General features: G+C 37.8%; 1 protein-coding gene across 1 annotated transcript; it reads right to left on the reverse strand.

The window, feature by feature from the left end:
* Positions 1–2,622: 2,622 nt before the first annotated feature.
* LOC106753028 lies at positions 2,623–6,353 on the reverse strand. Its single transcript, XM_014634808.1, has 2 exons — positions 5,744–6,353; positions 2,623–2,636 (listed from the first exon to the last, which is right to left on the reverse strand). The coding sequence occupies exons 1-2, from the start codon at positions 6,351–6,353 to the stop codon at positions 2,623–2,625; spliced, it is 624 nt and encodes a 207-aa protein (XP_014490294.1).
* Positions 6,354–12,474: the final 6,121 nt, after the last annotated feature.

Consider the following 12,474-nt stretch of genomic DNA (forward strand, 5'->3'; position numbering starts at 1 on the left):
AATAAAAGAGAGTATCAAAAGATTACATTGTTTCCCCCAACAACAATAAGGTTCAGTTCACCATTTTCATGGTGAATCTAGATGAAAAATGGAAGAAGAATGGAAAAGCAAACCCTAGAAAAGATGAAAAGGAGCCTAAGCATCCAAGAGATCCTCTCCAGAGAGCAAAATTAGGTCTGGTCGTTCTCCCCTGTCAAAAGAATGATTCTGAAATCGCAATAGGGTTATATATAGGTGAGGAGCGCGTCAGAAAATGGGCCCAAGTCCAGCGAGCCACCACCAGGCGGTTTAAGTGTGCCGCCCGACGGTTTGCCACAAATCCTCCAAACCGCCCGGCGGCAATCGCCACCGCCGACGGTTTCCCTCAGGTTCGCCCAGCGTCAATTGCCATGCCTTCTCCTCGTCCTGGACCGCCTGACGGTTTAAGTGTGCCACCGGGCAGTGCGTCGACTCTTTAAATCTTCATTTTTCTGCTCTTTTCATGAGTCAACGACCTGTATCTTCAACTTCATTCTTTACTTTTCTCAAATTAGTTACAAAACAATGCAAAACAAGCATAAAATCGCTAAAAACAACTTTTGACTCTCTCAAGACTCATTTATTGAGTTTTACTTGATTCTAAGCTCATTCCGAGTAGTAAAGGGTGTAATTTGGTCCCAATTGACATATGAAAATAACTGTTTTTCAACCTTCATCAACACCTCAAACTTAGAATTTTGCTTGTCCTCAAGCAAAAAAAAACAAAACAACACACAAAATGAAAACTTGGCTTTATACTATTTCATCCAATGCCTCAACAATCCAAGGTACATGACAAAACTACTCAACTCAATATCCTCAGTGACATCCAAAATAAGATGCATGCATGCTTTTAACCCAGAGATTGCACAATAGATGTTATACACAATGAATGATCAATCCACTAAGCAAAAATGTACTCATGAAAATTAACAAATCATACCAAGCAAGTGTTTCACTCAATCACTCAAGTGTTTAAGATGACACTCCAACTCTCAATTATTCACAAGTTGCATGAAACAAAATTGCCATTCCTCTCAAACAATCAACATCTTTACATGCAAATGCCATCAAAAGGACTTTTCCAAGGCTTGTAATGAGGTTGGGCTAACAAGAAGGAATTGGTTTTTCTAGAATGCAAAATCCTTGAGTCAAGAGAGCTGATTTCCAACAAATTCAGCTCTTCTTCTTCACGCTGGGATCTTCATGATCCCACCAGCTCACTTTTCTCCGATCCACCTTCTTGATCATTTTTGAATAAGGTCTTTGAATCTCCACCATTCCGTCATCTCTCAATCTCCTATTGACAATCCACTTCTTATCTTTGAATTGCACTGACAAACCCCGCAAGAATGATGTCTCCTCTGAAGAGGTTGATTGCTTCTTGCACATCGTCCCTTTATCATGAATCTGCAAAACATCACAATTGTCATGAAAATTAATACCTGTGGATTTGTCTTCCTCTGCAGCTTCACTTTTGGCTCTCTTATACTTGAATTTCCTAATTGCCCTCTGTACAGTTTCTTTAGAGCCATAAAGCAACACTCTATCATAATCCTTTAACTTTATTCCTCCATCATGGATACGTATAACCATCTTGGAGGTTCGCATGAACGGTCTTCCAAGGATTAATGAAATTTTCCCTTCATTGACCATATCCACAACTATGAAGTCAATCAAAAATTCCAACTCTTTAATTCGTACAATTGCATTCTCCACCATTCCAACAGGTTTCTTCATAGACCCATCTGCCACTGTCAGGACCACTTTGGTAGGTTTTAGTTCTACCCCTCTTATCTTCTTGAAATCACTGAGAGGCATCAAATTAATGCTTGATCCTGAATCAATCAAAGCCTCTCCTAAATCTACATCATTGATAATGCAAGGAAGGGTCAAAGCTCCTGAATCCTCTAGTTTCTGTGGATGGTTCTTCTTCCGCGGTTTCACCCACTACTCCTGATTTTCTTCACAGTCCAGATCAAGTAACTTCCCCATATAGTACTTGATCTTCTCATCACATTCAGAAGTTTGTGAAGATGTTCTAGGATTCATGGGTGCCTCATTAAGAATCTTGCGGAGTGATTCTTTAATATTTTCCTTCTCCTTTTCTCTTTGAGCTTTCTTCTCTTCGCCTTTCTTATGCTNAGTATTAATTCTTTCCTCCTCTTCATCCTCACTGCTTTCGNTCTCAATTGTTTCCTCCTTTGGCTTCCTTTTTCCTCCTNTTGTAACAACTTTGCACTCATCTTTTGGGTTAACCTCANTATTAGCCCGAAATTGATGTNTTTCTGTGGTTTCNACCCTCTTAGACANNTNTCCTATCTGTGTCTCTAGTGATCTAAATGTTGCCTGATCACTCGCTTGTTGAGACTCATAAACTTTCAAAAATTGGTCAAACCTGTCAGTTAATTCTCTGACTGTCTCATTCAAACTGCTTACTTGCTGCCATAAAGGAGAAGGTTGCTGCCGGAAGTTACTTCCTTGTCCAGGTGAGTTCTTCTGGCTTTGCCCAATGCTCGGATGATTTTTCCAACCTTGGTTGGAATTTCCTTGGTTGAAATTTCCCTGCTCTTACTGAAATTGGGCCCCCATATAATTCACATCCTACTGCAACTCCTCTGTAAAAGCACATTGACCATTAATATGGTCACCACCACATAATTCGCAAAGTTGTTGTGCCTAGGAAACATTTCTGAGCCCCCGAGGAAGTTCAGAGACCACCTTTAGTAACTTGTCCAATTTCTAAGTGAGGAGGTGATTTTGTGTTACTGCTGCGTCTTCAGTGGGAAGATGTAAAAGTCCTCCTTTTTGCGTGCCCCTCTCACTTTGCAACACTTCATTTAGAGCCATTTCTTCAATTAAGTTGTACGCCTCATCTTCTGTTTTTCTATTAATACTGCCTCCAGCTGAGGCATCTATCATCATTTTAGACTGAGCGCGCAAACCTCCAAGGAACGCAAGCAAGTATGAAGCTTTATCAAACCCATGAACTGGGGTCGCTCTCAATAATCCTTTGAATCTATCCCATGCTTGCCCAAGTAATTCCTCCATCCCTTGTTTGAATGAAGAGATGTCCAACTTCCCTTGATTGATCTTTGGAGGTGGGAAGAATTTAGTAATAAATTGTTGGACCATCGCTTCCCACGTCCTGAATGTTCCCTCCGGGAAAGAATTCAACCAGTCTTTTGCGTTTCCTCCAAGTGAGAAAGGAAACAAACTAAGTTTGACTCTGTTGTCCGTCACTCCAGTTATCTTCACTGTGTTGCAAATTTCACCAAAGACTGTCAAATGTTTGTAAGGATTTTCATTTGACAACCCATGGAATTGGTTGTTCTAGACTAACTGGATGAGCGTTGGACTCATCACCATGCTGGTTGTGTTGTCTGTTGGAACTGCAATGCTGTTAAAATTCAAGGGACCAACTGTATTAGTTGCGTCCCCCAAAGTGCGTCTGGGAGGAGGTTGATTGGCCATCTCCTCAAGATCTGGTTCAAAAGTCTCAGGTGAAAAATGCGAAGCAACTTCTGGAGAAGGAGATCTCTCACGCAAAGGACGTCTCTTCCTCCTCTCGTATGATAGACCTTCTAGAATAGGTTGTTGGTTTTTCCTGCTTCTAGTATGTATTGTTTCCATCATACACAAGAAACACACCCTAAAAGCACTTTTATAGAAAAGGAAAAAAAAACGCAATAAAAGAAAAATAAAACAAAAATAATTACAATCAAGTCAAATTCAATCGATTCACACTACTAGACAAATAAACCTCGAGTCCCCGACAACGACACCAAAAACTTGTTGACAAATTGGCAAGTGTACCAAATCGTACAAGTAATATAAATTGTAAGACCAAGTATCGTTTTCCCAACAAACTCGTATGGCTTCCTCGTTCGCGTGAATTATAATAATAAGACTTGAAAAATAAAAATTAATAAATTGGATTTGNGGATAAAAATATTAACATGCAAAAATAAAGTTGATTCAATTGACAAACGAAAACAATGGATGAATGGATGTTGTTGGGGGTTACAATTTCATCTATTCCACTCTCTCTTACATACTACCCTTGAATATTAGTCTGATTGATTGTTATGCGACTTTCTTAGCCTCCCCTTAACCCGATCCATCGGCGAAAAGGGCCTAATATTAACTACTGGCTTGCTATCCCTAGCCTCCCCTAGTAATTAATATCGCATTATAAACAAAAGTTAACGCAATTGGTCGTCCTACCCCTATCCCTAGGTGGTATTGCAAAATCAAGAGATTACTCACCAGTTCATGTCATTACTGTACGTCCCTATATCAATAAAGACAAACATCAATACATCGAATGAGTTAAACGATGAAGGCCTTAAGCACAGATGATAACCCAACAATTAACAATCAAAACATATGGAGACCATATAAATAATCAAGAGATTCAATAAGAGAAAGTATCAAAAGATTAAATTGTTTCCCCAACAATAATAGGGTTTAGTTCACCATAGTCATGGTGAAACTAGATGAAAAATGGAAGAAGAATGGAAAAGCAAACCCTAGAAAAGGAGCCTAAGCATCCAACAGATCCTCTCCAGAGAGCAAAATTAGGTTTGGCCGTCCTCCCCTGTCAAAAGAATGATTCTGAAATCGCAATAGGGGTATATATAGGTGAGGAGCGCGTCAGAAAATGGGCCCAAGTCCAGCGAGCCACCGCTGGGCGGTTTAAGTGTGTCACCCGGCAATTTGCCACAAATCCTCCAAACCGCCCGGCGACAATCGCCACCGCCGGGCGGTTTCCCTCAGGTTCGCCCAGCGTCAATTGCCATGCCTTCTCCTCATCCTGGACCGCCCGACGGTTTAAGTGTGCCGCCGGCGATGCGTCGACTCTTTAAATCTTCATTTTTCTGCTCTTTTCTTGAGTCAACGTCCTGTATCTTCAACTCCATTCTTTACTTTTCTCAAATTAGCTACAAAACAATGCAAAAAAAGCATAAAATCGCTAAAAACAACTTTTGACTCTCTCAAGACTCATTTATTGAGTTTTGCTTGATTCTAAGCTCATTCCGAGTAGTAAAGTGTGTAATTTAGTCCCAATTGACATATGAAAATAACTGTTTTTCAACCTTCATCAGTATCTTCCAATCATACTTCATTGACATTCAACTCATATTCTCAAATACTCAAATAGTGAAAACCCTTCACTAAATATTCAATCAAGAGCCGAGGCTCTTCAATACACGCTTGACTTGGGCGTTGGAGTACCTTTTGCAGGTACCTCCCCCTCTCCATCGGGAAGTTGGACAAGCGGTCAAAGCTTGAAGATCACCGAACGACCAAGATTGTAGGTGATCGAGCGACAAGGAAAAAAGAAGATAAGCGAAGAACCCAGTTCAAGCATCGGAAAGCGGCAAAGCCACGTCATAATAGGTTAGTGTCTCGGTCCCCAAAAATATCTACCGAAACATATATTTTATTTCATTTTATATTATTTTATTTTACTTTATTATATCTTTAGTTTATTTTATTTTATTTTATTTTTTGTGGTTATTTGGAGTTATTTTATTTTATTTTACTTTGTTTGATTTTTATTTTGATATTTTAAATTGTTTTATTTTACTTTACTTTATTATATTTTATTTTTACTTCATTATATTTTATTTGATATCATAATATTTTTACTTTATTATATCTATTTTTACTTTATCAACTTTATTTTCTTCCTTAACCTGCATCAAGACACAATATTTACCTTTGTTGATCGACTTTGTAGCTTTATGTCTATTCACTAGTGCATCCTTACTTGCAGCTCTGTGACTAATCTTCTTCACTTGAATCTGCTTATCTTTGATGACATCAAAGATCACCTCCTCTTCTTGGTCTTTAAACATTATCAGCCCATCATCCACATTGATGATTACCTCAGCCGTTTTCATAAACGGCCTTCCACGAATAATTGGGATATTTTCATCCTCCTTCATCTCCATCACCACAAAGTCAACCAGGAATTCAAGTCTTTCCATTTGAACCACAATATCTTCCACCACACCATAGGGTTTTTTAGATGATCCATCCGCCATTAACAAAGAAATCTTTGTCGGCTTCAATCTAAGACCACCAATCTTCTTAAGCACAGATAGGGGCATCAAATTAATGTTTGACCCTAAATCAATCAAAGCTCTTCCAACTTCCAAATCTCCTATGGTACATGGAATGGTGAAACTTCGTGGATCTTGAAGCTTAGGAGGTACCAACTTTTGTATGATTACACTGCAATTTCCTTGTACTTCAATGGTCTCCTTCTCAATGTACTTTCTTTTCTTCGTGAGAAGCTCCTTCAAAACCTTTGCATATGAAGGCATTTGCTACAGTGCTTTAGAAAAAGGTATGGTGATCTCTAGTTTCTTAAAGATTTCGATGAACCGCTCAAGCTGTTTTTCTTTCTCCTTCCTTGAACAAGTCTTTGGATAAGGAAGGGGTTTTTTAAACTCATTTTCTTTTTTTTTTCTCTCATATACCTCTTCTTTCTTTTTTCCCCCCTCAATTCTCTCTTTTTCTCTCCTTTCACTTCCTTCCCCCTCTCTTTTCTTTTTCCGCTCATTCTCTTCTTTCTCACTCAAATTTTCTTTCTCTTTTCTCTCAATTTTTCTCTCATCTAACACTTTACCACTTTTAGTAACAATGGTCTTACACTCTTCCCTCGGATCGCCTCTCACATTCCTCTCACACCCCTTCATCTTGTTGACCAATTGCCCATATGCATCTCCATTCTTTTGAACGCAGCCTCCATGCTTTTGCCATAGGATTAGCTTATTTTCATGGATTGCTGGAAAATTTCCTCAAGCTTCGTGGTCTTCTTAGGTGGAGTGGTTTATTGTTGCCATTGAACTAGTGATACGTTCTGTATTTCTTGTGGCAATAGAGAAAGTTTTTGTATCACTTCTTATAACTGTTGAGTGGTAATCTTATGCTGCTCAAGCAAGACATCCTGAGATTGTAACTCTAAGATCTCATTCTGTTGAAGTAGATCTTCAATTTCACTATGCATCTCATTGTCATTAGTAGCCATATTTTCTATCAACTCATAAGCTTAGAGTCTTGCACTTGATGTTACCTCTAGCTGAGGCATCTAGCATAAGCTTCGTTTGAGAACCAAGACCTCCAAAGAACAAAAGGACTATTGATGCTTCATCAAAGTTGTGCATGGGTGTCTTCCTTAGTAGGCTTTTGTATCTGTCTCATGCTTGACCTAGGATTTCTTCCATGCCTTGCCTGAAAGAAGAAATTTCATGTTTACCTTTGTTGATTTTTAACTGTGGGAAGTACTTGTTTAGAAACTTAGACACCACAGCTTCTCAGTCAGTAAAGCTATCCTCTAGGAAATAGTTCAACCATAGCTTAACATTTCCTCCCAATGAGAAAGGAAACAAGTTAAGTTTTATCGCCTCATCCAGCACACCATTGATCTTCATAGTGCTGCAAATCTCGTTGAATGTGGTGAGATGTTCATATGGACTTTCATGAGACAATCCATTGAATTGGTTGCTCTTCATCAATTTATCAACGCCGGTTTCACCTCCATGTTTACAGCATTGACCCTCGGCCTTGCAATGCTATTAAAGTGATGAGGGCCAACAACAATGGTGTGATCCGCCAGAGTACGTCTACCATTGTTCTCTCCAGTCATCTCCTGGTGGTGAGGGTTGTATAAGTCTCTCCGGAGAAGGAAACAATTCTCTAGATGTTCGAATCCTCCTTCTCCTTCGAGTTTCACTTAAGCCTTCAAGAAGAGGTTCTGAATTTTTCTTGCTCCTAGTTCAAATTTTATCCTGCATACACAAGAAAACAAAACCCTAGAAAGCAATTTTTAGAACAAACAAAAACAAAAATACAAAAAAATCAAGTCAAAGTTAATAAATAATCACACGAATAGAATAGTTAAACCACGAGTTCCCGACAACGACGCCAAAAACTTGTTAAGACTCCGACAAGTGTACTGAATCGTATCAAGTAATATAAATGGTAAGACCAAGTATCCTTTTCCCTAGAGACTCATTGGCCTAGACAGTCATGTGATTTGTATTGAGATTGTTGACAACACAATTTCTATATCAATATAGTTTTTGATGATGACAACACTTTGCTTAATAACATGCATATGTTGTTTGCTGTTATTACATGTTCTTATGCATATTAACTGTTATATCTGTGAACATGATTGATAACGGTTGAAAAATTGTTATTTTCATACTTAATTTTGATATTAAATCACACCCTTTATGGCTTAGAATTAGCTTGAAATCGTGCATTTTTCTTAAGTTAGAGAATAAGAGAGTCAAAATTGGTTTTCTTGGTTTTATGCTTGGTTTCCCTTGATTTTGTAGGTTTTTGGAATGAATTGAAAGAAAGGTTGAAGATCAAATGGTTGTAGTGTAGAAAAGTCAACCAGAATGCAGAAAAGTCAACCAGTTAGCCAGAAAAGTCAACCAGTTGACCATAATGTTGACCAAATCGCTGAGCGGCAGTTTTGGACATTGAGTGGTGGCGCTGAGCGCCATAATTGACCGCTGAGCATCCGTCGGCTTGGAGGAAAACTGCTGAGCGGTCAAATTAAGCGCTGAGCGCCGGGAACGCGGATCTGGATCTGTTTTCTGCTATTTTTATGATCTGTTTGGGCTTGGACTTGTTTTCTGTTATTTTTATGTCCTATTTAAAGACTTGGACACCCTAGGGTTTGTATTCTTTTGGCAGAAGAGACGTCTAGAGCACTTCTACACTCCTTGGAGACGGTTTCTTGGATGCTTAGGCTCCAATTTATCACATCTAGGGTTTATTCTTTCATTATTTCATTTAATTCCATATAGTTTCACCATGTCTATGGTGAACTAAACCTTTTGTTGTTGGGGAACAATGTAATCTTTTGAAACTCTCTTTTATTGAAATTCTTATTTTATTCATTTGCTTGCATATGCTTTGATTATCAATTGTTGGGTTTCTTATCTATGCTCAAAGCTTTTATCGTTTAACTCATTCGATATAAAGATGTTTGCCTTTGTCGATACGGGGACGTACGAGGAAGTCATGAACTGATAGGGAATTCCTTGATTAAGCAATACCACCTAGGGATAGGGGTAGGACGATCAATTGCATTTTGCTTCTGTGATACATGCATTGCTAATTACTAGGGGAGACTAGGGATAGTAAGCCAGTAATTAGTAGTAGGCTCTTTTCGCCGAGGGATCGGGTTTAGGGTAGACTAAGAAAGTTTGCATGACAATTAGATAATAAAGTGAATTTAATAAGAAGAGTAGATATAAGAGAGTGGATAAGATGAAATTGTAAACCCCAACAACTCCATTTATCCATATCTTTTCCTTGCGAATTGAATCAATTGCATGTGCATGTTTATTTTCGTTCTTGCATTCAACCACTAGATTTATTTCTTTACAAGTCTTATAAAATGAATTTACATGAAAGTTAAGGCATAAGAGTCCTACGGGAGAATGATACTTGGACTTACGGTTTTATATTACTTGATAACGATCTGGTACACCTGCCAAGGACTTAACAATGATTATGTATTGTGTTACATGTTCCTATGTTGATTGATTGATATATATGTGGAACGTGATCACATGCTTTATGTGTTATGTGCAATGCATCTTTACATATGTTTTTATGCGCATGTTTTTAAAGCTGAAAACCAAAAGCACTTTTATGAACTTATAATTGTGTAACAAAGTTCTAGTGCAGTCGGCTACATTATTAATGGATTCGACTATGCTAAAATCTTTGTGCAGATTTTAAGAATCAGTGCTCTGTGAATTTTTGAGAAGAAAAGAATTTCAAAATGTTTTACATGGTTGAAGTCGACTATGTGCGCCAGACATTCGACTGTCTCCGTTATCTGGTTTGAAATTCTGTTATGCTCTTGCACCCCAAGAACTATATTTTCAAAAGTTAGTTGAGCATTGATGACTTGGTCAACTGTATTAAATGTGTTTTGTTTTTGGTTGATTGTATGCTACCTGGTTGACTGTTTATTATAATTTTCATAATTCGTCGACTGAATTAGTAGCATAATCGATTGAGAGTCTGTTTGAATAATAGAAATCTATAAATAGACTGGTCATGAATCAATTCAGAGACTTTTGAAGAACTGACAATTTCATTTTCTGTTTCAGATGAAATTTTCTATTGTAAGAGCTCCAAGAATTCTCCAAGAAGATGGTTGTGATCTTTCTTGAAAGAGATTCAAAGGGAGGTTCTTCTGCGCACACAAAGATCGATCAGTATCTGCACAAGGAAGGTGCTTCTGTGTGGTCGTGTTTTCAAGCTTGGCACCCTTTGAAGACTACTGCATTGTTTTTCTGGCTTGGCATCCGTAAAGACTGCTGGTATTTGGACCTGTTGGATATAGGGGATTGTTCACTTTGAGGATTGTTCAAAGTGGTGTTGCAGAAGAGGAGATTTATATTTTTTACGTGGAGGTCTTCTATAAATTCCTTGTTGTAGAAACCATAACGATTATAGTGCATTTACTTCCTGTGTTGGAAGGACACTGGATGTAGGCATTGTTGGCCAAACCAGTATAAAAATTCAGTGTTTGATTTTCTCTATCCCTACACTTTTACTTTGCAGTCGACTTTAATCTTTACGCAGTCAACTACGTTTTTCCGCTGCATACAATTTTTCATTACTTCCATTTCAAGAAAGTGTGAAAAGTTTAATACTTTGATTGCAAGATTGTGAAAAGATTTTGTATTTGTAAAAACACCAATTCACCCCCCCCCCCTCTTGGTGTAAAAACGAAGCCTCCTGTTTTCCAACAATTGGCACCAGAGCTGGTTTTCATAAGATATTTGAAAAACTAGTCGATTATGTTTTTCTTTGATTCGACTACACAAACCTGGGGATGAATTCTTGTTTTCAAACTTTTGGTGAAGGTGCTTCAACAAACAAACCACCTCTGTTTGCTGGCGAAAATTATCCTTTTTGGAAAATCGGAATGCAAATCTTTCTTGAATCACAAGATAAAGGAATTTTGGATGCCACTTTAAATGGTCCTTTTGTGCCTACAAAAACTGTTGAAGAGAAAACTGTTTTGAAACCTTTTACTGAGTGGACTGCTGATGAAAATGGAAAAGCTCAGTATGATATTAAAGCTAGAAATATTATTGGCTCTGCACTAACTGTTGATAAATTTTTCAGGATATCTCAATGCAAATCCGCAAAGGAAATGTGGGATGTCTTAGAGGTAACTCATGAAGGCACATATGGAGTAAAAAGAGCTAGAAAGAATTCACTGATACAAGAGTATGAAGGCTGGAGAAAGCATCTATGATGTGTAGAAATTATTCACTCATATTGTAAATCATCTCATTGCTCTCAGAAAGGTATTTGGCAGACAAGAGATCAATATCAAGATTCTGAAAAGTCTGAACAGAAACTGGCAACCAAAAGTCACAACAATCTCTTAATCCAAAGATCTCACAACAATGAACATGGCTACCTTGTTTGACAAGTTACGTGAACATGAATTGGAACTTGGTAGATTAAAGGATGAAGAGGAGATTGAAGAAAAGAAGTCCATAGCTCTAAAGGCTACAAGCAAGAACAACACAGAAACAAACATGGAAGAGAAAGAACTGATGACCTTGATGGTAAGGAAATTTAGTCGACTGTTAAATAATGATAGTCAACTGACTAACCATGCAGGTCAAGGCAAAATGAGAAGCTTCAGTACAAATGTTGTCCAGTGCTATGAATGTGGAAAGGAAGGTCACATCAAGCCTGATTGTCCTGATCTAAAGCTGAAGCAGAAAGGGAAGAAGAGATTTCCTCAAGGCAAAAACATGAAAAGAAAATGAGCATACATTGCTTTGGAGAACTCAGATTCTGAAAGCTCAAGTAATGAGGATGCTGATCAAGAGGAGGAATCCAACATGTGATACATGACTGAAGTTACATGGGAAGATTATAACAGTGATGTAGACATCTCAAATGAACCAGTGGAAATCAAATATGATCTGCTAAAAGATGCTTTTCAAGAACTGCATGCTGAAGTAATGCGACTACAATACAAGATTAATTGACTAAACTCTGAAAGAAGAGACTATGAGAATAGGATTAATAACCTTGTTGCTGAAAATGAAAAATTAGAAAAAGAGTTAAATGAAGCTTTGCTATCTGCTATGAAGATTGAAATTAAAACTGTTACTGTTGAAAAAGTTTGTGAAAATTGTCCTACTCATACTGAAAAGATTGATTACTTGACTAGTTGTTGACAAATTGGCAAGTGTACCAAATCGTACAAGTAATATAAATGCTAAGACCAAGTATAGTTTTCCCAAGAGACTCGTATGGCTTCCTCGTTCGCGTGAATTAAAATAATAAGACTTGAAAAATAAAAATTAATAAATTGGATTTGAGGATAAAAATATTAACATGCAAAAATAAAGTTGATTCAATTGACAAACGAAA

This window comes from Vigna radiata, unplaced genomic scaffold (assembly GCF_000741045.1).
Source record: "Vigna radiata var. radiata cultivar VC1973A unplaced genomic scaffold, Vradiata_ver6 scaffold_95, whole genome shotgun sequence".
Lineage (NCBI taxonomy): Eukaryota > Viridiplantae > Streptophyta > Magnoliopsida > Fabales > Fabaceae > Vigna > Vigna radiata.